Below are 25,712 nucleotides of genomic sequence, written 5' to 3' on the forward strand. Positions count from 1 at the left end.
CTTTTATCTTTAAAAATCGGCTGAGAGTAGCTTAAAAGTCTTGAAATGTTATAGACGTACCATAATCACTTCACTTGGCCTAAGAAGACCTTGAAGGCCAGACCATTGCTTTGACCATCATTGGGCAAAGAAATATTGGGATAACTTTTTGGCTGGTAGGGCCAATGAATGAGAGAGATGACAGCTTCCCTAATGTGCTAATAATATTCCGTAATTTGTGATTGCTTGACTGGGCCTAATGCCTAGTTATTATGGTATATTGGTTCAGAATGAGGGGGATTAAGTAGTTAGACTGCCTGGCTTTGAATCTTCATACGACTACTTACTAGGTGTCTACTTTTTTCAATTTAGTTAAATTTTCTGAGTTTCAGTTTTCTCAACTACAAAATGAGGGAAATAGTACTGGTCTCATATGACTGTTGAGAGGAGGAAGTGAGATAATTTTCTGAGGGCACTTAGAATAGTGCCTGGTGTGAACAGAGTGTTCTGCGAGGGATGCTGTATCCTGTGATGTTCTGTGATGTTCCTTGGTGTTCCATGGTGTCCCGTGGTGTTCTGTGGTATCCAGTGGTGTTTTCTGGTGTCTGGTGCTCTGTGGTATTCTGTGATATTCTGTGGTATCTCAGTGTTCTGTGGTGTTCTGTTGTGTCCGTGGTGTTCTGTGGTATCCAGTGGTGTTTTCTGGTGTCTGGTGCTCTGTGGTATTCTGTGATATTCTGTGGTGTCTCGGTGTTCTGTTGTGTCTGTGGTGTTCTGTGGTGTCCTGTGGTGTTCTCTGATGTTCTGTGGTGTCTTGTGATGTTTTGTGGTACCTGTGGTGTTCTGTGGTGTGTGTGGTGCACTGTGGTGTTCCATGATATTCTGTGGTGTCTCAGTGTTCTGTGGTGTCCTGTAGTGTCTTGGTGTTCGGTGGTGTCTGTGGTATTCTCAGGTGTCTTGTGATGTTCTGTGGTGTCCAGTGGTGTTCTGTGGTGTACTCTGATGTTCTGTGGTCTCTGTGGTGTTCTGTGATATTCTGTGGTGTCTCAGTGTTCTGTGGTATTCCATGGTATTCAGTGGTGTTCCTGGTGTTCTGTGTTGTTCAGTGGTATTTTGTGGTGTTCTGTGGTGTTCAGTGGTTCTGTGTGTGCTGTGGTGTTCTGTGACATTCTGTGGTGTCCTGGTGTTCTGTGGTGTCCTGTGGTGTGTGTGATGTTCTGAGGTGTTCTGTGGTGTCTGTGGTGTTCTGTCTTCTTCTGTAGTATTCTGTGATGTTCTGTGGTGTCCTGAGATGTTCTGTGGTGTTCCACGGTATTCTGTGGTGTTCCTGGTGTTCTGTGGTATTCAGTGGTCCTGTGGTGTGCTGTGGTATTCTGTGATACTCTGTGATGTCTGTGGTGTTCCGTGATGTTCCATGGTGTCCTGTGGTGTTCCGTGGCAGCTGCTCCTGTCACTCTGCAGGGTGGGTCTGGAGAGCTGCTGGGTGCTGTGGTTGTCTTAGCCTAATTCAGCAACTGTGGGGAGAAAGAGACAGGCTCAAGTGGAGACAACCCACCTTCTTCTGGGTGGGGGAGCAGCTGGAGTGGACCAGCCTTTTGGGCAATGTGAGGACCAGCACGTCAAAAGTCCTGAGGGAGAAGCCCCATGTTTTCTACCATAGCCTTTCTGGGGAGGAATCATGAGTGGAGATGTGTGAAGAAGACACAGGAGGTTGACAATCTCCTGATCTATTGTGCTTGCCTAAGAACCGAAGTCACATGCTCTCATATGGGGGTCCTGCTCTGTATTCTTCAAGGCTTTGTTTCATTTCTAACATGGGTACGGGAAGATTTGTCCCTTCTGTTTTCTCAAATGTAACTCAGAACTTCAGAGGAGATTCAACTACATCTCTAGAAGTAGAAAAATGGAATATTCTATGTTTCTGCCAACAGAAGGCTCCTGTTCTCCTGCCTTTTCATTGTCATTCTATATTCACACTTGGATGGGGCACAATAAGACACTTCAACTCTACTCAGAAGTTATTACAGAAAAAAAAATAACCTCCCCTTTAGAGACATGTATCTTAAAACTTGCCAAGACAATTCCCATTAGAAGTGGTAAAATTCAATCATATATTTTACACAATTATAATTCAATACACACAATAACTTGGATAAATCTCCAGAGAATTGGGCTGGTTGAAAAAAAAAAAGCCAATCCCCAAAGATTGCATACTGTATGATTCTTGAAATGGCAAATTATAGAAATGGAGGACAGATTGCTAGGGGTTAAGGGAGAGGTGAAGGTGGGAGAGACATGGGTGTGACAATAAAAAACAACATAAGGGATCCACAAGATGACGAAAATGTTCCTTATCTTGGCTGTAATGGCATCAATGTTCTGGTTGTGATATTGTATTAGAATTTTGCAAGATGTTACCATTGGGGAAAAGTACATGTGATCTCTTTCTACTATTTCTTACAACTACTTGTAAATCTAAAATTATTTAAAAATGAAAAGTTTAATTGAAAAAATCTCAATGAATTTACCATTCATTTTAAGATTTCTCTTTGTTACATTTTTATGACTTAAGTTGGAATGCAAGGTTTCCATGATCTTGCCCCAAACTGCCTGTCTAGCTTTATCTCCCAACCAAGCAGGTCTTCACTTTCCTGCTTCATCTGCACTTGTTCGGGTCCTCCTCTGTGTCAGGCTGGGTCAGATGCTGTCTATTCCACAAAAGTCACTCCAGGGAGAGACCATTTTCCTCCCTCTAAACAACTGCAGATTTTTGGCTATCAATCGTAGTATATTTTGTACATTCTTTTATTTCCATGATTTTGTGTATACTTCTCATTTCCTCTATCAGATGTAAGCATTGAGTGAGTAGGATCTTTCACTTTTATTTGAAGCAAATAACCTCTTAAGTCACTAGAATTGTTTTTTCACAGAACAAGGACTTAATACCCATTATTTCTTTTGCAGTCCTTAGTTATTTTGTACACAATAGACGTCCAGTAACTGTTAAATCAATAAATGTGCCAAATTTTTGTTTTTGTAACTAAATCGAGGCCCTTTGCTGTGTGATTGAAACTAAGTTGTATTATTTGAAGACTTATTAAAAAGCTATCATTTAGAGTTTTTCCTTTTATAGACAAAAGGAATAAATTCCAATAAATAAAATACATGCAAACAAAATGTAACAATGGGTATTATATAGCTTCATTTTTTAGACACAAAGAATAAAATATAAAAAATAAAATAAAATGATGGATGCTACATATTTAATCAAGTATCAATTAAACATCTACAGTGCCACATGGGACCCAGGCAGTAGCACAGAACTAGGAGTTAGAATACAGAGGGCATTAGCCAGACTCTGCCAATGGTAATTTAGTGACCTTTCAAGTGTCTCGATTTTTCCATGCCTCTGTGAAATGAAGTTATTGGGCTAGAAGAACACTAGGTTCTTTTCTAACTCTGACATTCTGTGGTTACATGAATTTGGGATGACTGAACATTGAACACAAATGCTAAGTCATGTGCTTTTAAGTCCACTAATCCTTCTCATTGAATTCATAGGGGCTGAGTCTCTGAATCAATCACTGGGTAACCACTGTCATTGTGGGCTCCTGTGTGGTAGTCTGAAACCAGTCTCTTCTGTTTGTCTTTGCTTAGTCCCACTGTCCCTGACTATTAGCTTAAAGATTAATCATGATGACTGGCAACTCAGGGATGAAAGGCAGTTGAGTTCATTTAATTAGAACTAATTCCACTTTGAAATTAAATATATTCAAATTTCCAAACTCAGCTTTAGAGCCAAGTTTTTGTTCACATTCTTCTCCATCCTCTTCTGACTTTGATGGTAAATTTTAACCTTTATATGAAGGGAATGATTTTTTTTTTTTTAATTTGGTTGTGCTGGGTCTTAGTTGCAGCAGGTGGGCTCCTTAGTTGCGGCTCACCGGTTCCTTGGTTGTGGCATGCGAACTCTTAGCTGTGGCACGTATGTGGGATCTAGTTCCCTGACCAGGGATCAAACACAGGCCCCCTGCATTGGGAGCACAGAATCTTAACCACCGCGCAGCCTGGGAAGTCCCGGGAATTATTATTATTTTTAATGATGGAAGGGATTGGCAAATCACAATTATGGGGTCCTAAATGAGATTAGTTTAGCATCTAGGTCACTGGAAGACTGAGAAAGAGAGCGTAGGGAAAATACAAAGTCAAGATCAAGAGAAAGGTACTTTCTTTGCTGTCTAAAGACACTATTATTTTTGTTGACATCGTTATTATTAATCTAAGCTATCAGTAAATTAGTAATGTGTTCGGCACCTGTTACATCCTAGGAACCCTGCAAACATTTTACAAACATTATTTCATTTAATAGAATAAAGCAATTAGGTAAGTACCGTTATTGATCCTTCTTACAGATAAAGAAACTGCAGTTTAGAGAAGTTGGGTATCTTGTCCCAAATCTTAAGGCCAGTGAGTGCAGAACAGGGATTTGAAACCAGATTGCTGGGGTCCAAGGGCCATGTGATTATGTAGAACATTATATTTCTTCCCAAATATCAGTAGCCACCACTATCTCTTGAATGACTGCTAAATGAGAAAGGTTTAACAATTGACCTAGGATAATACCACTAGTGAGAAATGGAACCAGAATTTAGAACCTTTTTTACTCCAAAGGTCAAGATCTTTATATCCCCATTGTACTTTGAAAGGAAAGTCATTTAATATCCTTCTATGTGGTTAGGGATTTGTAACTAGTTCAAATTGAAGTACCTCCCCAGATGTCATCAGAATGTAGGCAATCTGTTATTAAGAAAAAACATTCAAATAAGTAAGCTAGGAAATAAAATGAAAAAGTGCAATGTTGCAATAGTACAGGCAAGGGGCAGTCACTAATATCCTCAGGGGAACATATAGCTTTTCTTCAAAATTGTCCGAGAAAGAAGGTATATTTTCTAGTTTATAAATATCCTTGTCAGTTTATCATGGAGGATGGTAATTAATAATCAGATCTTTAAGTATTTATTCTTTAACACTATTCAACCTGCTTTTCTCTGATTCTTGTTAACTCAATAACTTTGAGTTTTGTGTGTCCTTTAGGATTCCCTCCAGGCCAACAACACAACCTGACTGAATATTAGGTGTGTGTACGAGGTATAAAGCCATTGTCAAGCAATAGCAAAACAAAAGGAAGCTATGGTAAATAAATGCAATGCATGATCCTGAATTAAGTTTTGGATCATGGGGGGAAAACGCCATAAAGGACATTAGTGGGACAGTTAGAGAAAATTATATGTGGACTGTATATTAGATACTAGTATCTTGTCAATGCTAAATTTCCTGAATTAGATAATTATATTGTGGCTTTGTGAAAGAATTACATTATTTCTAGAAAAAGATACTGAAATATTTTGTGGTAAAGGGACATGATGGCTAAGAGTTATTCTTAAAAGTTTGTCTCAAGAAAAAAATGAATCTATATAGAGAATTAGGATGAAAAAGTCAATGTGGGAAAATATTAAAAATTATTAAAATTATTAAAAATTATTACTCAGCCATTAAAAAGCATGAAATAATGCCATTTTTAGCAACATGGATGGACCTGGAGATTATCATACTGAGTGAAGTAAGTCAGACAGAGAAAGACAAATATCATATAATGTCACTTATATGTGGAATCTAAAAAAAAAAAAATACAAATGAACTTTTTTACAAAACAGAAACAGACTCACAGACTTAGAGAACAAACTTACGGTTACCAGGGGGGAGGGATACATTGAGAGTTTGGGATTGATACGTACACATGGCTATATTTAAAATAGATAACCAATAAGGACCTACTGTAAAAAAAATTTTTTTAAATTAGTGAATAAAAGATATGTGAGAGTTCTTTGTGTTGCTGTAGCAGCTCCTCCAAAAGTTTGAAATTATTTTAAAATAAAAAGTTTAAAAAAATAGTTGGCAGCCTAATCAGATTTGTAAAATATATTTTTCAAGGCCTGATGAATCTTTAAGTGACTCGACAAAAAATTAAAAAAATGTAAAATCCTGAAACTCTAGTGAAATCATTTCAGGATAGTGCCATGTCAGCCTCCTCTGAACTTTTCTATAATACTCAGAGATGTCCATTAAAACACAACTAAACAAAAGAAAACTAAACTAAATGCTTGTGAAACTAGTTGGCACATGACACTAAAGTAAATGTGCAAAAAAACATTGCAATACCTTTGCCATAGATATTCTACTAGGCAATAAAGTTGACTTTCCAGGGACTTTGGAATTATCCTAAGTGTTTTTAGATGTTAATGGATGTGACTATTCTCCCCTGGAATAAAACCACCACCCAGAATCTAAAGACTGATTTAAAGACATGGTCTAGAGCAATCTCAATCACCCCTGGTAATTTTGTGGCCTTGCCTTCAGAGATATAGATGCCATCTCTTCTCCCCTACAGGATGTCAAAGGGATAACCGAGCTATTTCCCTCTCATTTGTATCTTGACTCAGGATGATATCTTCCAGACTACCACAGTCCCAGCATGTTACAAGAGTGGGCTTCCATGCCCTCCTGGTAGTCACTGAATTTTGGTATCCAGGGAATTTAGCTATTTTCTCTAATTCTCCTTCCTATATATTCTCTCAATATAAAAAAGGGAAGCCTCAAATCCATTTCCAGAGAGCATTAAAAAAAACCCCAAGGTGAACCAGCAAATGAAAGTCTAATTGGGAACTTATGCTTCATGTGAAAATGTAACCTAGGTTTTTGATATACCCTGCAAAAGTCACCAAAAGATAAGAGTTTCATTGATGGTACTTGCACACTTCTAAAAGTCCAAGTCAAATTAGATACTCAAAAAATTACATGCATTGCCCAGGGAAAGGTGTCTTTGGGGTCCATTATTTCCTCCTGAATTATGTGAAGAAATGACTAAAATTTCCTACTTTGAGTTAACTCTATTTTTAGCTGACCACAAGAATTTAAGAAAAATATTTTCTTGCTATTTTCTCATTGGTTATTTCAAAATAAACTCAGAAACATGTATCCTAAAAAATGGAAAAAAAAAGATGCTAGACATTTGAGAATCCATATCTGACCTCTGATATTGACCTCTGATATTGCCTCTGCCTAAACAGTTACCTCCAACTTTGGTGTTCCTAGAGATGAAAATACTTCTGCCAGGTGGTTTGAGGACAATGATATCACATTTACAACTGCAGAACTGAATTCTTTATGATAAAATTCCTTATTGTACTTCCTGTAGTCATGGGCTAATAAGATACCCTTTAACTTTTCAAGGTTTTAAGAATTATTGCCAGTATGGCTTTAGAAATCAGAGGAGAAGGAACACAAATAATGTCTAGAGGGTCAGGATGAGCCAATATTAAACAGATTTTTTTGTTGTTGTTTAATCCTGTAATGTCTTATTTATACCAGGAAGATTTAATTTTCAAATAATTAAACTTGCTTCTGGCTTTTGTCTTGTTTTGTGTTCATCCCTCTTTGTTCTACATTTAAAAATGTCCTGGTGGGTTGCCATTACAATATTAACTTGTCTACCTATTTATTTATGCATGGTTTTAAACAGATCTTTTCATAATGTAGACACTGTCTGGTTTTTGGAAAACACAACCTTCCTCTGTATTTGGCTTTTTTCCCTTCTCAGTGTCCTAACATCTTTCAGTTCTCCTTAGACTTTAATTCTTCCTGTTTTCAAAATGGTCATTATGTCCCAAATTGTATAAGATAGTTCAGATGGAAAATTTTATAGGCCCATACAAGTTAGAGAAGCTCTTGCAATTGGGGGTGAAATTATTTCAGCTCTAAGAAGCTAATAAATTTCATTCGTTCACACATTGTTGCACTTGATTATGACAGCTATTAGAATGTCCTAGTAACAGTGTCACTAACTAATCTGTTAATGTAAAATGACAAGCTTAATCATTTATATAAAATCTGAATCTGAAAAAAAATGTTATCCTAAAGATTACTAGGCTTAAATTTTAAGCTGCTGAACTAACGGTTTTAGAATATGTATAGTAGTATATAAAAAACATTATACTTGGGCTTAAGTCACTTCCCACATGGGAGCACAGCAAGAAGAGGCTCTTTGTCTAGGGCACAAATATGTAAATATGGTCCAGTTAGCTTTACAGACAACATTTTCCCAGCTGCTTCCCTTTGATCCCCAGATCTCTGCTCAGAACACTCAGCGCTACCTCGTTGCATAGAACAGCATCTTCCAATGTGGGTTTCTTAATGTTAACTGGTATTAAATGAGGGTGAGGGGAAGGCAAGGCCTCTGGTTAAACAAATTTTGGGAAAAAAAACTATTAAACAAAACTAAACAGTCTTTAGGACTTCTCAGAACTTAGACTATGCCAGTGTGCAATCTGCAACTCCAACAGGGGAAAATATTATATAGAATTTTTTTTGATGGAACATGTCCAGAGGGAATATTTTGTAGGACTTCTTTCCTCTTTATTCACTGCAAATCTGCTCATCATTAAGGTTCATATCCAGTCAAATTTCCTTCATGAGGCCATTCCCAAGTCTGTCAGTTACTGGTATCACTACCCTTTGGCATATTACTATAATCTTATGGTTCTTCGAATTCTCATTTCCATCATATGCGCCATCATTTTTTTTCAGACAGTGTCTTTGTTCTCCACATATTAAAGCATTTTGGATAATGGACCATTCACTATTCACCTATTTTCTACAACACCTACCATAGTGCCCAGAACTTTGTAGGAACTCAGTAAATGCTTGCTGAAGGACTGAAGCCATCTATCTCAAATGTTTGCTATTGATTGCAACAATTCCTCCAGAAAATAAAATTTGTTTCTTTACCTATTTGAGAATAAGTAGATTAGACTTTTATTTTTAAATATATCTTTATGCTCAATTTAACACTGCTTTTGAGTGACAGGGAGAGTAAATCACCATAACCAAGACTCTATTTAAAAAATTCACACTGAACAAGAATCATGCAAGGTTGTTTTTATTAAGCTTTATGTTTAGATTACACCTAAGTATTTCAGGCATTACTTCATTTGACAAGCAGACATGACATTCTAGGAAACATTTCAACAAACTCCAAGGACTTCACAACTATGGGGAACAGAGCACATCTAGTCTGCAGTTAACAGGTATGGTAAGTACTTCAAGGGGTGGTCAAGGGAAAGAAGCTAAATGATAACTGGTCCTCTTTCATAAAATGTTTATCCTAGACAAGTAGCTACAAAGAAAAGCACATGACTGTTACAGAGCTAGAGAGATCTTGCATCCAAATCCATCATTTTCATTACGGGTAGGACTTGGGTGTCACATATCAGAAGGCAGATGATTCCTTCAGAATAAGCTACATATCAAGTTTTCCATGTGTAGTATTAATGCTAATATGATTAGCTCATGTTTAAAAAATGAAAGAAAGAACAATTTTGCATTTAAAACCCACTATGATATATCAGCCACTGAAGGAGGTGCTTAGCCATTGAGGAGTCATCTCTGCACTCTTGTAGTTTATGAGTTCTTCTGAGAAATTTTGATTGTGACCGTCTTGACCTCTGTGTATTCATGGAGACCATATTCTCCACTAGAGAGAGGGGGAAAAATGAACAGAATTTAGCAGAGCAGTACAAATATACTATGGTCAATGATAGTCGAAGTTTGTTCCTGCTTATCTGGCTAGGGACAATGGAAAATATTTTCTGTGTACAGAAGCATTTCAAATAGTAGCTAGCCAACTGTAAGATATCTAGTCTTATATAAATCCCCTTGTGGGAAATTTTTTAAAATAATTTTTTTGCATTTTTAAATGATCATGTACCCTCAGTAGACTTTCAAAGAAATTGTTCAGTTTTGACATTTTTTTCTGCTTGACTATAAAAGGGCTCAACACACACACACACACACACACACACACACACACAAATCAGCCCAACAAGAATTTTATCATATCTAGCTTAGGTTCAGATAAATAAGATGGCTATATTACTAGAGGAAAAGTAGTAATTTATAATCACTTGAGTAGTGTAGAACAACTATAAATTCAAGTATAGCTCAGTTTAGTGTATTTACCATGTCCAATTGGTCCAGAAATGAGGAAGGGGCTAAAAATGACCAGGCTTCTATTTTCACTCTGACTGGCCCTAATATGGTGTAAAACAAAATATTTTCTAGCTGTAGTTTTAATATCTTTTTCTCTAGATTCTTGGCAAAAACAAAAACAAAAACCCCCCAAAACCAAAAAAACAAAAATCTGACCTTAACTGTTACAACTTTTTATTTGGGGGTGGGGTTTTGTTTTGTTTTGTTTTAAGAGGGGGAGAGGGTTCATTGGCTTAAAATTCAGGGCTTTTGGGCTTTTTGTGGTTGTTGGATTTTTCTATTTATGCAACCCCTGCCATTTGCTTATATAACTCTTAAATTCAACCCAAATGATCAGGAATTAACTTGAGTCAATCAATTAAAACCCTTGTATCTTGTTATCAGGTTTATTGAGACCTCCTATCAGTTTTGGAAACTGACTGTGATTTACCCTTCATTAAAGAGATAACTAAAAAGATTAGGCTAAATTATTCTCTATATTGTTTTGATGAAAGGATTAAATTACATGTACATAAGAGTACTCTTAAAATCATAACGCTCATGCACATGTAGGTTTACAGAGGAAAAAGATCTTGATCTTTTTCTACCCCTCTCCTTTGGTGAGGTAGACAGGTATGTAGAAGACATCTTTTTCTCCTGGGTAATCTAATCCTCTTACACTGCTTATTTTCTTGGGCCATTAAGCTTCTGAAAATACCTTCTAAAAGCTTCAATGAGCATGTTCTTCAAAGTAATTAAAGGGTTTAGCCTCAGTTGTCTGAAACCCATTAAAGGATAATATTTTAGTAAGTATTTTATCTCACAAAGTTAGATATATTAACCCATGATTTTTGCCAATAGGCTTTCCATTGTATTTTGGGTTACATGGACACTTGAAACTCTCAGGAGAGTACAAAGTGTGATAATTGTCTTACTCAAGCTGAAATAAGCCCTGCTTCTTAGTGTTCCGATGTATACAAATTCCTATGTCTATGATACAACACAAAAACATCTTTATATTTCGCTTTATGTCACTAGCCTATGAGTTATTGGTTCTGTGCTTCTAAAATTGTCAATGTACCAGTCACCTGGGACCTGATGCAAATGCTGATTCTATTTTAGCAGGTCTGGGGATAGGTCTGAGACTCTGCATTTCCAACATACTTTTATGTGATACCCATGCTTCTCATCCAGGGTCCACACTGGAGTAATAAGATGCTAGTAACAAGTTACGCCTGTTTTTCATTCTGTATCCAGAAATGAGCCTGGCACTAATTAAGTAGGCACAGGACATGTTTGCTGAACTGGTTTGGCAAATATAATCAAGCAAAAACTACTCACGTTAGCCCACCAGTTTACACCACTTTATTTCTCCCCATTTCTGAAGGGGACAGGAAGAAAGAAATATCTTGGGAGGTGTTGAGAGCCAAATAAGTTTGAAATGGCATACTAGTAAAGTCTCAAGTGACCTATGTTAATCTAAGTAAAAATTAGTGCAATTACACAGAGAGAGGGATTTCTACCATTTAACTCATTCCAGGGCCAACACCATGACCTGAGATGCAAATCCTGGTTTGGGCACTCAGCATCACCACCACATTGGGCTGTGCATACTACTTTTTAGCTCTTTGAGAACTCTTTCCAACTGATCAATTCTACCTTTCTATCTTTGAAGATAAACTGTAATTGAACTCTTGGGAGTCATTTGAGGTTATTGCTTCAGTAATTCTCTTTAAACATCTTGCAGCAAATGACTTATTTATTAAATTTGCCGAATTTGGTTTCAGATAGACTTTAACACTAGCATCCTCAGCTGGAAGTTTTGAAGTAAAAATTACAGTATAACTTTTTCCTTTGTATTTCAAAGAAGCAAATTATCTATACCCACAGTCCAGATTTTTAAGAAATTACTGATGGTTGATTCTTGTTTTCATCCCCCTCTTATTTGCTTTCCATATGTCTAGAACATAAAGTTTGACTAAATTGTATTTAACAAAATTGATATGTTTAGTCTACTTTAATTATTTCATCCCTTCTGAGTATTTTATCTTTGACATTCCTAGGGAAGTGTATTAGATAGCTGGGCTAGCAGTAATCTGATCTTCAAAATAATCTAACTTTTGTTATAGCTCTTTGTACAAAGTAATTAGTACTGCCAAGGGACTCCCCAGTAATGGATATTATAAAGACAAGGAGCTAGGGAAGGATGAAACCATTTGTTGAGTCCCCGCTTTGTGACAGATACATTTCCCTTTTAAATAGGAGAAAATAGATGCTCAGAAGTTAGGCAACTTGAACTGGACTGTGTGGCTAGCAAGAGGTGGAGTCAGAGTTCACAGGCAGGCTGGTTAGTCTCCAGTTATGTTTATTATGCCGTGTGCACCTTTGACAAATTGATCTTTTGCCCACTGCACCTCTCCATCAACATTCTAAAGCTATCTATCGCTTTCCGTGCTCCACTAATATATGTAAGCCGATTTTCTTGAATTCAAGGCTTCTTAATCTGTATCCTATTTAACTCTGAAATCACACTTCTCACCCCCGTAAATCCCCACCTGTCAGGCAAATTCACTAACCCCTCAACATGCCACATAGAACATTCCTTCAAGAATGCCCTCTTATCTGCTTCCTAACATCCTACACTTGTTACATGCCCTAGATCAAGTCCTACCTTTTCTTTTAGGTCTTCTCTTATTCTATAAACGGTCTTTAAGTTTGTATCCACTGCATTTTCACCGGGGTTAGAACCACAGAATCTCAAGCATGGAAAGGAGCTCATAGACCTTTTAGTTTCTTCTCCCACTCCTATCCCCACCACAAATGCTGAGCTTGTCTGACAGATGGAAACTGAGAGTTAGCGAGGTGACGTGAATGTTATAGTCTGGTGGTGCCCAGATTTTCCGTCCTCCAATACTGCGCTCTGTGTTTTCACTGCTTCTCTACCTTCGCGAGGCACAGACTCCCAGTCTGTTAGCATTTATTTCATAGTGTGTGTTGGTTATTTTGCTCTCTCTCTATTTTTTACATGTTCCTCCTGCCACCATGATTATATGGAAGGTGGAACGTGGTACCGTGTTTCTGGGGCTCCTAGGACCTCATATAGATAGGAACTACTTAATGAAAGTATATTGAGAAGGAGGATGGATCATTTTAACATGCCCTCTTTTCACTGACTCCCCAATGGTAGTTGTTTCATTGTGATTTTGCTGATTTATTTAAATGACAAGTACCTGGCTCTTTAAGGCACTCATGACCTTTAGAAGCTGAGACTCACTTTTACTTGCTGTTTACAAAACGAGCAGCTTTACTGTGTTTGATTCCATAAGGTTTGAATATAATGTGTCTTTTCCTGGTGATTTTTTAAATTTATTGATAAATATGAGAAAATTTTAAGAAATAAATGGTTAAAAGTGCTTGAACAAAATTGACCAAACACATTGCCACTACTTTCTGTGTATAAATATGTATGTGCACATTTTTAAAAAGTCAGTATTTCCTGGATTGAAAAGCAACTGAAGGCTCATAAATGCATTTGTATAATATATATATCCTCAATCTAGTCATGACTATAAAACATGTTTTCCTTAGTTAAATTTTTCTTTCAGTTTAGATTTTTTTTTTTTTTTTTTTTTTTTTTTTGCGGTATGCGGGCCTCTCACTGTTGTGGCCTCCCCTGTTGCGGAGCACAGGCTCCGGACGCGCAGGCTCAGCGGCCATGGCTCACGGGCCCAGCCGCTCCGCGGCATATGGGATCCTCCCAGACCGGGGCACGAACCCGTATCCCCTGCATCGGCAGGCGGACTCTCAACCACTTGCGCCACCAGGGAGGCCCCAGTTTAGATTTTAGTACCAAAAATAACTCATTCAGGTTATTTTAGAGTCTACATCAAAAATATTACAACAAATGAGAATCATTACTCCTACACTGAAAAGTTTTTTGATATAGAGACACCTAATTTACTTATGTAAGAGGCATATTCAAATAGCTAAACTGTTCTTATATTTGCACACTTCTTAGAATCACCAATTTGTAGTTTCCACCTCCTTTCTGGAAATGTTTCCCCAATATATTACATTCATGTATACAGCAAACAATTCTAAAAGTAAGCAATATTTCAGTAACCAATGTAAAGTGCTTAGTATGATCCCTTGTGAATTGTAAGAGTTTAATAAATTGTATTTCCCTCTGCCATCACCTTTTTGCACTTTTTGGGGGTAAATCCAGCATTTAAAAAGCTGTTTGACAGTATTAATCTCCAGGAAAGAACAGAGGCAGGTTTTAATCCGAGTAGTAACTAAGGATTAATTCCTTGAGAGTGAGAACCATTTTTATCAAGATAAGTATTCATCTTAATGAAAGTTATTCTTACAGTTCGCGACCATTTCCAGACATCTTGAATCCACCAAAGGGGCACTGGGCAGATACCACACTATAGCAGTTAACCCTGAAAAGAAAATAAGTATGTTATAGGTCATACTTAACCTATGAAATAACTCCTAAATTTGGAATTTTTGAAATTCAGAGAGTTCTTTAACAACTCTATTTATTTTAATATTACGTAGTCATTTTTGAGCAAAAGTAGCACTATAAATTAGAATGCAGGAGTATAAGTATATGTATATATACTGCCTAGGAATTTTTTTAAAATGGTACACTCTATATGTTGATAGCCATTTTGGCAGTACATCATGTCCCTGAGAAGTTATAGCTTGAATTATAAAAGATAGACTACCCAACGTACCATAAGAGGAAGGATATGGTCTGTGAGAGACAAGTTTGTTGGATGGGTGTTCTTTACTGCCTATACTCAGTAAGCTTTGTAGTTCTCTTGTGGGTTGTATACTTAACAGGCTAGAATTAATTTTCTTTTATAATTGTAATATGTCTCATATTACTTAGTTTACTTTTTTCATTAATTAATTCAAAAAATTGCTTAGACAGAGGCCTTGACAGGAGTTGGATTTCATTATTAATTTGCGTATCCCTTGCCATATTTTAAAAAATGTTTCAAAATGCTTTTATGAACATATAATTATAAAAACATGAATAATTAGAATTTTAAAAAATTAACAGACCTACATCCAGACTCAGTCACAGAATCTGATATAATTGGTGGGTTTGATGTACACCCTCCTCTACCCAAATCAGTGTAGATATTTTTAAAGCTCCCCAGACAACTCTACTGTACAGCCAGGGTTGAGAATCACTGCTTTAGAGTCTGAAATAGGTCTGAATCTCAGCTGTCATTTATTGCATGATCTCGATCAATTATGCAACCTCACTAAGCTTCTGTTTTTCCGTCAATAAATTTTCCATACCAATTAACAGTTGTAGTAAGGTAACATGAGATAATGAATGTGAAGACTGCCACGTGGTGCTTAGCGTAGAGTGCATACTGACTAAATCATGAATGTCTCTTTGCTTAAGAAAAAAGATTCTAGAGCTATCAAGAGGGGCAAGGATTTCTTGGCTGTCTCTCAAGGATAAATACTTCTCAACGTCCAGTGGATTTGGTTGTGACATTATGGGGAAGAAAATAATCCTGGGCTGTTGCTGGGACTGAGGGGACGAAGTGAGGTCTGATGGAACAAAAATTACTAACAAGGCAGTCCAGAGATGGGGGGCTGGGCAGGGGATGTGACAGTTTGAGAGGCATAGCCTTGGCACTTATATACTCTAAATTAAAGTGTAAACATCAGAGATATAAACCATGTCAAAAATAAAACAGACATGCTTCTCAAAATGCAATATGTTCTTCCAATTTAAGACCTTCAGACATCTCTAATAATCTCAGAGTAAAAAGCTAATGTAAGAACTAAATGCTTGTATACATAAGGGCACTGAATAAATACTGTCTTACTATCTGATTATCTTGATTAAACAGAACTTTTATCTCCCTTGCGTGTAGCATAGTGCCAAGTGCCTAGAAATTATTTATAATAATAATACATATTGTATTAGCCAAACATCAATAAAGTATTTTGGGCAAGTAATTTTAGAAGGCTGGATAGAGTTAAATATATATATGTGTGTATGTATATATACATAGATATAGATAGATATAGATATGTGTGTATATATATATATATATATATATATATATATATGCTCTATCTATCTATCTTCTATGCTCTTCTAAAGTTCTTCCAATACAGCAGGATTTTTGTTTGTTTGTTTTATTTTCAAACAGCAGGCCATGTGATTCCAAACAAAAAATCAAAGTCAGAAAAAATTCAGAGTAGCCTGTTAATGTGGTTAACATTGAAAAGGTGATATTACATAGGTTTGACTTACCACACTGTCCCGGCCTGCAGAGCGGAGGAGACTGTGATGGCTTTATCAATGTCTTTGGTAAAAATTCCTGCTGATAAGCCATAGAAAGTATTGTTTGCTCTCTTGATTACATCCTCTAAAGATTTAAACTTCATGATTTGCTGCACTGGTCCAAATATCTATACCACAAGAAATGAATGAAATAAATCAAAGTAATAGGTTACAACTAAATATTTATTTTGTATTATAGTTACAAATATAAATCTATGTAATATATAAATAAAATATTTATATTTATTATATTTCATGTAAATATACTTATGTTTTATATTGACTATAAGGTACTTGGCATACAGTGAGCAATCACGAAATGTTTTTTTATTATCAATAAAAACAATCAAAATTGCAGACCAATATCCCTTAAACCACAGACCAATATCAACTACAGCAAATATTCCTAAAAAATATTAGCAAATACTTTTCAGCAATACCTACAAAGAATTGTACACCATCACCAAGTGAGGTTCATTCTAGAGATGCGAGGCTGGTTCAGTATTCAAAAATCAATCAATATAATACATCATATTAATAGAATGAAGGAAAAATATCACATAATCATCTCAATTGATGCAGAAAAAGCATTTGACAAAAATCCGACCTCCTTTCCCCCTCAACAGATTATAAATAGAAAGGCACTTCTGAACCTGATCAAAGGCAGTTATGAAAAATCTTACAGTTAACATCATACTCAGTGATATGATACTGAATGCTTTTCCCCTAAGATAGGGAGCAAAGCAAGATGCCCACTTTTACTACTCTTATTCAACATAGTGCTGGAATTCTAGCAAGTGAAAAAGGCAAGAAAAGGAAATAAAAGGCATATAGATTAGAAATGAAGGAATACAATTGTCCCTATTTGTAGATGACATGATTGTCTACATATAAATTCCCAAGGAATATCCAAAAATCTTCTAGAATACCTGAGTTCAGTGATGTCACAGGATGCAAGAAAATATACAAAAATCAAATATACTTGTATATACTAGCAATGAACATGTGCATACTGAAATCAGAAATACCATTTACAATCACTCAAAAAATACTTAGGTATTGGGCTTCCCTGGTGGCGCAGTGGTTGAGAATCCGCCTGCCGATGCAGGGGACACGGGTTCAGGCCCCAGTCTGGGCGGATCCCACATGCCGTGGAGCGGCTGGGCCCGTGAGCCATGGCTGCTGAGCCTGCGCATCTGGAGCCTGTGCTCCACAACGGGAGAGGCCACAACAGTGAGAGGCCCGCGTACCGCAAACAAAACAAAACAAAACAAAAAAAAACTTAGGTATAAATCCAATAAAACACATATAGGACTTGTTACCAGAAATTACAAAATGCTAATGAAAGAAATAAAGGAAGATATAAATAAATGGAGAGATCTACTATATTCAATAACTGGAAGATTTAGCACAATAAAAACATTAATTCTCCCCAAATTGATATATATGCAGTTTTAACACAACCCCTCTCAAAATTCCAGCAAGATTTTTTAGTATATATGGACAAGGTTATTCTAAAATTTATATGGAAGAGCAAAGGAATTAGCTTAGATAAAACAATTTTGAAAAAGAAGAATAAAGTGAGAGGACTCAGTCTTTCTGATTTCAAGACTTACCATACAGCTACCAAAATCAAAGGAGTATGCTCAATATTTTGTAATAACCTATAAGGGAAAAGAATCTGAAAAAGAATATATATATATATATTCACATATATATGAACCACTTGGCTGTACACCTGAAGCTAACACAGCATTGTAAAACAACTATACTTCAATAAAAGTAAATAAATTAAAAAAGGGAGTATAGGTAGAGAAATAGACACATACATCAGTTGAAGAGTAGAGAACCCAGAAATTGATACATACACAAATATGCACAACTGAACTTTCACAGTTGCAAAAGTAATGGAATGGAAGAAAAACACCTTTTCAACAAATGATGCTGAAGCAATTGAACATATCGGCAAAAACAAACGAACAAACAACCTTGACTTAAATCTCACACCTTGTATAAAAATTAACCTAAAATGGTTCACAGACTTAAATGTAAAACATAGACTATAAAGCTTTCAGAAAGAATTAAAAAATTACATGGAAAAAAGTTTTTTTGGACTTAAGAGTAAACAAAGAGTAGTTCATAGAGTTGACACGAAAAATACTATCCATAAAAAGAAAAATGGATAAATTGGACTTCCGTAAAATTAAAAACTTCTGTTCTGAGAAAGACCCTGGTAAAGAAGATGAAAAGACAAGCTACAGCCTGGGAGAAAATATTTGCGAACCACACATCCAAAAAAAGATCAGTATCAAGAATGTATAAGGGGCTCTCAAAACTCAACAGTAAAAGGCACACAATCCAATTAGAACATGAGCAAAAGAAATGAAGAGGCATTTCATCAAGGAAGTTATCAGATGGCAAATAAGCTCATTAAAGATGTTCAATGTCACTAGCCACTAAGGAAATGCAAATTTAAACCTCAGTGAGCTATCACACCTATCAGAATGGCTAAAATAAAAAATAGTCACAACAAATGTTAGCAAGGATGCAAAGAAATTAGGATCATTCATACATTGCTAAGGGGAATGTGAAATCATTCAGCCACTCTGGAAAACAGTTTGGCAATTTCTTAAAAAGTTGCATCTACCATATGACCTAGCATTATATTCCTGGGCACTTATCCCAGAGAAATGAAGACTTATGTTCACACAAAAAACCTGTATACTGATGTTTATAACAGCATTATTAAAAGTAGCCCCAAACTGGAAACAACCCAAAGTTCTTCAAAGGGTGAATGGTTAAACAAACTATGGTGCACCCATACTATGAAATACTACTCATCAATAAACAGGAACAAACTATCCTTACATGCAACAACCTAGATGAATCTATAGAGAATTACGCTGAGTGAAAAAAAGCTAATCCCAAAAGATTGCATGAAGTATGAATCCACTTACGTAACATTCTTGAAATGACAAAATTACAGAAATAAAGAAGAGATTAGTGGTTAAGAGAAAACCAAGGGTTGAGGACGGGATGGTGTAGGAAGGATAATAGATTTGGCTATTAAAGGGAAACATGAGAGATTCATGTGGTGATGAAATGTTCTGTGTCTTGACTGTATCAATGTTAACATACTTGCTGTGATATTATATTATAGATTTGTAAGATGTTATCAATGATGGAAACTGGATAAAGAGTACATGGGATCTTTCTGTATTCTCACAATGGCAACAGAATCTACAATTATCTCAAAATAAGGAGTTTAATTTTTAAAAACAGCATATCACTTTATTCTTTTCCAATTATTTTCAAATATATTATTTCCAAAGGAGAAAAAGCAACAATGAACATGGAATTGTATTTTCTATTACTTTAAATCTGTGAAGGAAGCACCTAGAAATTGTTAAGCATCCTGATCTGCAGTCAACTGGAAGTTCTTGGCCTGCCCAATGAATTCCTGACTATTTTTAGTCTTAATCAAAAATAAACCCTTTATCAGTATTAGAAATGAAAAGTAACATTTATTGGAAAAGGTGTTCAAAGAGCTGAGAATGTTACAGTAATACTTTGTATACATCCACACAGACAAAATATGTCAACAAAGGGAACAGAACAGAATGAAACCATTTACCTCCTCTTTGGCAATGCGCATCTCATCAGTAACATTTGAGAAAACCGTGGGCTGGATAAAGTAGCCTTTATTCCCCCATGGACCTCCGCCACACTCCAGTTTGGCCCCTTCCTTCTTCCCACTTTCAATGAGGTCAAGTATTTTTTCATATTGTTCCTTATCAATCTATTTGAAAAATATCACATGAAAAGGAAAAAAAATAGCAACCTGTAAAGATAATACTTTGCCCAGCCTGTAAATAAAGGTTTCAAAATGCTAGGCTATTGTTATCAAGTTAAATATTCAACCAAAACAGCTGACAGAGGCTCAGATTTATTGTTGGGTATATTTTGTCTCAAGACTTTTCTGGAAAGAATCCTTGAAGATAAATATTTGTATTTAGTGCTTGTTTCACAGCCATGTAAGAGAAGTGTATTGGCACTGCAAACATGTGTAAACCTCTTCACACAACTGTCATTTATTTACAGGAAGAAATGTCTGTTAATCATCAACCACACTTACCTGGAAACTGTAATCCTAAATGAAATTAAAAGGTGAAAGGAGAAAAAGAAAACTTTGATACTGGGTTAATTAGACATGGCAGTTGGAAAGCAGATGCTTTGTGACTTTAGGAAGATTCCTCGACCTCTGCTTCTCTTCATCCGGACCATCCCCTTGTGGCAGGGTCCATGCTGACCACAGCCTGGTTATCCCACCCAGTTTAAGTCCCCATGGGGCAGTGAGTAGGTCTGGTTTTAATTTCTGACCTGTCCTGATTGTTGCCAACCTGCTTTGTTAAATGGACCACATCTAAATATATTACAAGAACTACAGAACTTAAATGGTTTATTTTTACAAGGAAAAGAATGACTACAGAGTTCTAGCTGGGAACGTCAGGAGCCCATACCTCTCCTCCATGCACTGGAATTGGGACTACCTATCGCCTCAGTTCCTATTTGGGGGTGTTGAAGGATTGGGTGATTCTTGGACTCCAAATCACTGGTGAAGACTGCCTTGTCTCAGAGGTGGCTAGGGTTAGGTTTCAAAGGAAAAACATCAGAGATCCTGGAGTCAAGGTGTGAGCCTCTTGTCAATTTGCCTTGACTCTTCTGACTACTTAAAAACTGTTGTTCTTTATCATCCTCCTCTTTGACTCTGTAATCTCCCCTATCTTCTAAATCCCAGGAAAAGTTTTCAAAGTTCTCATGCACACAATCCAGCTCCATATCCAATTAGATTAAATACTATTTACACATATAACAAATTCTTCCTTGGTAAAGTCCTTTTCCAATCTGATTTCAAAGACCAAAATATACATTTCCTTAAAAAGTTGGAAGTAATCAGTATTTTCATTTGAAAAAGAAGTTATGATATCCACATGTATATATATAATTTTATATCATAAATTAGAATATATATTAAAGCTTAGTAAATGAGTGTCTCTTTCCATAAGCTCTTTCTTATAACAACAAATGAGTATTTCAAAGGGTAAAGAAGCTTCAGGGGCTTTTCGGTCTTTTACTCAAAGTCCCAACATATCTACTTTTTCTACTTATTCAGTGCAACCTGTGACAAAAATATTTTCACTTATCAAGTTTAAATTATTATGTTAAGTAGTTAGATCACTGGATTATTTACTTAAGAACCCTGTGAATGGAAATTTTCTTAAAATGAAGCATTCTAGCTCAATTTTTGAGCCTCCGGTTGAATCGTGCAGATCCCCTGATGGGGGGAAATATTGCCTAACAATGTTTAATATTAAGTATCTTCTCTTCCCTTCCTCTCTCTTATTCTTTTCTTTCCTCTTCACATATATATTTCTTTCTATCTATCTATTTATCTGTCTATCATCTATCTTATGTCTGTTTGATAGATGTGTATCGCAAATGGGAAACGTGTTTACTTTTATATAGATAGATAAATAGACAGATATTTAGAGAAAGAAACAATCACAGCTAAAACCTTAGAATCCCATCCTTTTTTAGAATGGGAGACCAAGTCAAAATTGAATTTAATACATGCCTTGGCATCCATTTGGAAGTTACCCAATATGATCAAAATTAGCAACTACTTCTATGTAGTTACTAAACACAAAGATAAATACAAAATATAACAAGATTAGACTTAACAAACCGTATTACTTCATTTACCAGTTAAGTTATTTTAGGGCTTTTAGATTTCAATATTTGGTGTTGCCTAAGTCCTAAAATTTTCCTACTTGGGTATCTTGGCATGAACAGGAAAATCCAAGACAGCCTTTTAACTTTCTAGACTGTAAGCTCTATGAGATCAGGTAGAAACTCTACTCTGGATCTAGACCTCAAAGGGCAGGAGTAAATTTAGAACCAAAGGTCCAGGAGCTTGAAAGCAGACAATGAACGGAGAACTGTGTAACAAAGAGGGAAGGGTGAGCTTTGGATAAGAGAGACACTCTCGTTGACAGTGGTTCTAAGCAGACAGAAGAAAATGGGAACCCTAGGGGATCATTGAGCTTTAACCACTAAAATGGGAAGTTTGCCACAAAGCCAGGAACTCGGGACTTTTTAAGACACTCATGCTATCTTTAGAAGGTCGAGTGACTAAAGACTTTGGAGAGAATTTATAGAGGTGTGCCAGCTGCCTGTATCTGGGGATGGAAGCCAAGAAAAAGGATTGATGCTGAGGAAAGAATAAATGATAGGACTGTATAAGAACTTCCAAGTGGATAGGAACTGTAAATAGGGATTCAGAGGTGTACAGATTGAGGAAAACAAATTTACAGCATTCATTATTTTTCCTCACATCTTTAATTCCCAGCATATCTCTTCAACTGTTTCTGGATGTGATAACTGGGCAACACAAAACCAGGATACTTTCTTTACCATTGGGAGTTAGATTCATTATTTTTTTAATCACCAAACTGATATAGTATTGTCACCTGGGAAGATACGTGAATGGGAAGTAATCGTATTCAAGTAAAACCAGGTCTAGAGAAGACACTTTATTCTTGTGCCTGGTGAACGCTGTTCCATCTATTTTACACTCACCTGAGGGCCTTGATTGACTCCTGGGGTTAGAGGATTTCCAAGAACATACTTTCTAGCCTGCTCAACACTCTTTCGAACAAACTCATCATAAATTGATTCTTCTACAAAGAGCCGGGATGCAGCTATACAACATTGGCCCTGGTGGTAGAATACCCCGTGGTGTGCAAATGCAACAGCACTGTCCACTGCAAAGAAGACATTCATGTTAAAGAAGAGATGTTTTCTAAAGATTATATATTTTATACATCTTTCTCAGAGGTGATATGGTGGTATAAAAAAATCATGAGTCATATAATCATAGATTCAGTATATTCTACCTCATCAGCCAGGTGACACATTAACCTTTCTGATCCTTTATTTGCTACTAAAATGATAGTAAAAATAGTAGACTCTGAAATAATAGTGGTTATTAATACAACTTTAATATGCACAATTCCAAGAATGTGGAAACTATCCTAAGATCAAATCTCACTGCAAGTGATTTTTATAAATATCTCCATTTATAATTAGACGACTGAATATTTCTTTCAGGCCTCAGGTTTTAACTAATGACAAAGAAAATATAAAATATCCATTACATTAAATAAGAATTTAAAAACATTCTTAGATACCCTAATCAATAGAAAAAGTGATATTTCTGAAAACAAAAAAAACCCATAAAACCCCCCAAAACCTCCAAACAACTAATATTCAGAATTGCCCACCCACCTTCTATGAAAACATTTTTCTAAATTTATGTAAAGTGTGCCATGTTATTTCATAAATGCCTATAAATTCTTCTTATCTGTTTATTTGAGATGGTTATGTGGGTTTTAAAAAGAGGAAATAGTTTGCTTCATTAGTAGATCCTAAACAACCAGAAGAAAGCTTTCTTTGCATTTTAATTTTCTAAATGCAGAAGGTTTAATTTAACATTGTAGCAATTGGATATTGTTATCTTTATTTTGTGAACTAATCACATCCGCTTAGCTGTAGTGAAAGCAGTTTACAGGAAGATCTGGTAAAATCAGAAATCTTGTCATGTCTGTAGAATGTATAAGATAGTGTGCTCTAAAAAGCTTCAGGTAAGATCACAGTAACAACATAAGTCATCTGTGTTGATTGCCTCAGACCAATAATGCAGCTCTTAAAGAGACAGATGAATGTTTGACCTTCTTTTTCTGCTGGAAATAATTGTGGAATTCTACTTGATAATATAATCAGGATGAACCTAGGATATTGTATAATGGAGTCACATCGTAATTAGAGATTTAATATATATAAATTCAACTACACCTGCTAGAAGAAAATGAGAGAAATTACTTAAATAGTAGGCATCCTTTTCCTCTGGCCATTTTATTCAATGAGCATGTGACCCAGAGAGAAGGGAGATGACAAATGTGCAACTTGCTGTCTCTCCAGCTGGTCTCAGTCCAACGTGTCTGAAGGTATCTCACCACGCTTAAGGTGATGCTAATATTTAAAGGTATGGAACTAAGAATATCCATTACGGCCCCTAAATGCAAAATAGTTAGTTTCTCTAGAGTTCAGCTGAGAAAATAGCAATCTATTCCAAACCAAGAAATTGTGTCTGTGTTGGACTTATCTAGGCGTTATAACTTTAGGACAATTTAAGAGATTTTTAAGAGTAATTTTGGACTCTGGTTAATGCCTTACACTTTGACGTTAGAAGCAAACCCTTCATTGTATGGCATTACCAGACACCAGAAAGGAGAAGGGTGAGAAGTGAGCAGAGTGACTTTTACTCACGGTCGGCATCAGCAAACACAATGCAAGGACTTTTTCCTCCGAGTTCCAGGGTCACCCTCTTCAGATTGCTTTTCCCAGCAGCTTCTTTGATCATTTTGCCAACCTGAAATGGAGCATTACAAAGGAGGAGGCTGAATCTGCTCTCATGAAGGCAGGTTTCTTTAGCGATTTAAATTTATACGATGTTTGTGCCACAGTTACGTCTCATTAGGGAGAAATGGCATTTTTCCAGATTTGGCACTTTCAGATACCAAAGACTCCTCCATCCAAGCATAAACATAGGATGGATCATGAAGACAGATATATTGAATGTGATAGCTGATCTTGATGTATACATGGCTAGACAGGTTATTTTTCATTTTAATCAGAACTTCATCTTTCTTCTGATCAGTCTGACATATCATGATCCAACCATAATTTATCTAATTTGACTTTTCGTCCCTCTGTTGAAATCCAGAAAACTCTATCCAGACAGTGGCGTATTTACCAGCCTCGAATCTCTCTCTGCTTCTCATTTATAATGAGACCCAAAGGTCTTACCCCGACTTGGGCTGCCTTAGGGTCCAGCTCGTATCTTAGCTCCTCTTTGAAGCCATCTGTGATGATTCAAGGTGAACATGACCTTTCTTTCTCTGATCTCCGATAAGTGCCCTCATGAGGACTCATTTCAGAGTTTCTCTTGGATTGTATTATTTGTATAAATATCAATTTCCCAAACAGATGTTGCCTCCCTGGTAGCAGTGACAATGTTCTATCATTGCATACCTTTTCTCAGCACTATCTGTCAGAGTGGGCTCACTTAACTATTGATTAACTGATATCCCCTCTCCCCCATGTCTCTTGCTCTCACTTCCCTCTTTCTCACGCTGTCCTCCACACCTTTGAAGAGTGGAGTTAGGAGAAAGAAATTGAGTCTGTGTTCTGTGCTGCTACTTCA

At 36.3% G+C, this 25,712-nt stretch overlaps 1 protein-coding gene across 1 annotated transcript in view; it reads right to left on the reverse strand.

Annotated features, from left to right (window-relative positions):
* Nucleotides 1–9,495: 9,495 nt before the first annotated feature.
* Nucleotides 9,496–25,712, reverse strand: part of ALDH1A1 (aldehyde dehydrogenase 1 family member A1) — a 56,892-nt gene continuing 40,675 nt past the window's right edge. The window contains exons 9-14 of the mRNA XM_060100493.1: nt 24,776–24,878; nt 23,027–23,211; nt 20,022–20,186; nt 16,358–16,515; nt 14,433–14,507; nt 9,496–9,568 (exon numbers count right to left, since the gene is read on the reverse strand). Coding sequence (XP_059956476.1) covers nt 9,496–9,568; nt 14,433–14,507; nt 16,358–16,515; nt 20,022–20,186; nt 23,027–23,211; nt 24,776–24,878 — 759 coding nt within the window. The remainder of the gene's footprint in view (nt 9,569–14,432; nt 14,508–16,357; nt 16,516–20,021; nt 20,187–23,026; nt 23,212–24,775; nt 24,879–25,712) is intronic.

This window comes from Mesoplodon densirostris, chromosome 6 (assembly GCF_025265405.1).
Source record: "Mesoplodon densirostris isolate mMesDen1 chromosome 6, mMesDen1 primary haplotype, whole genome shotgun sequence".
Taxonomy (NCBI): Eukaryota; Metazoa; Chordata; class Mammalia; order Artiodactyla; family Ziphiidae; genus Mesoplodon; species Mesoplodon densirostris.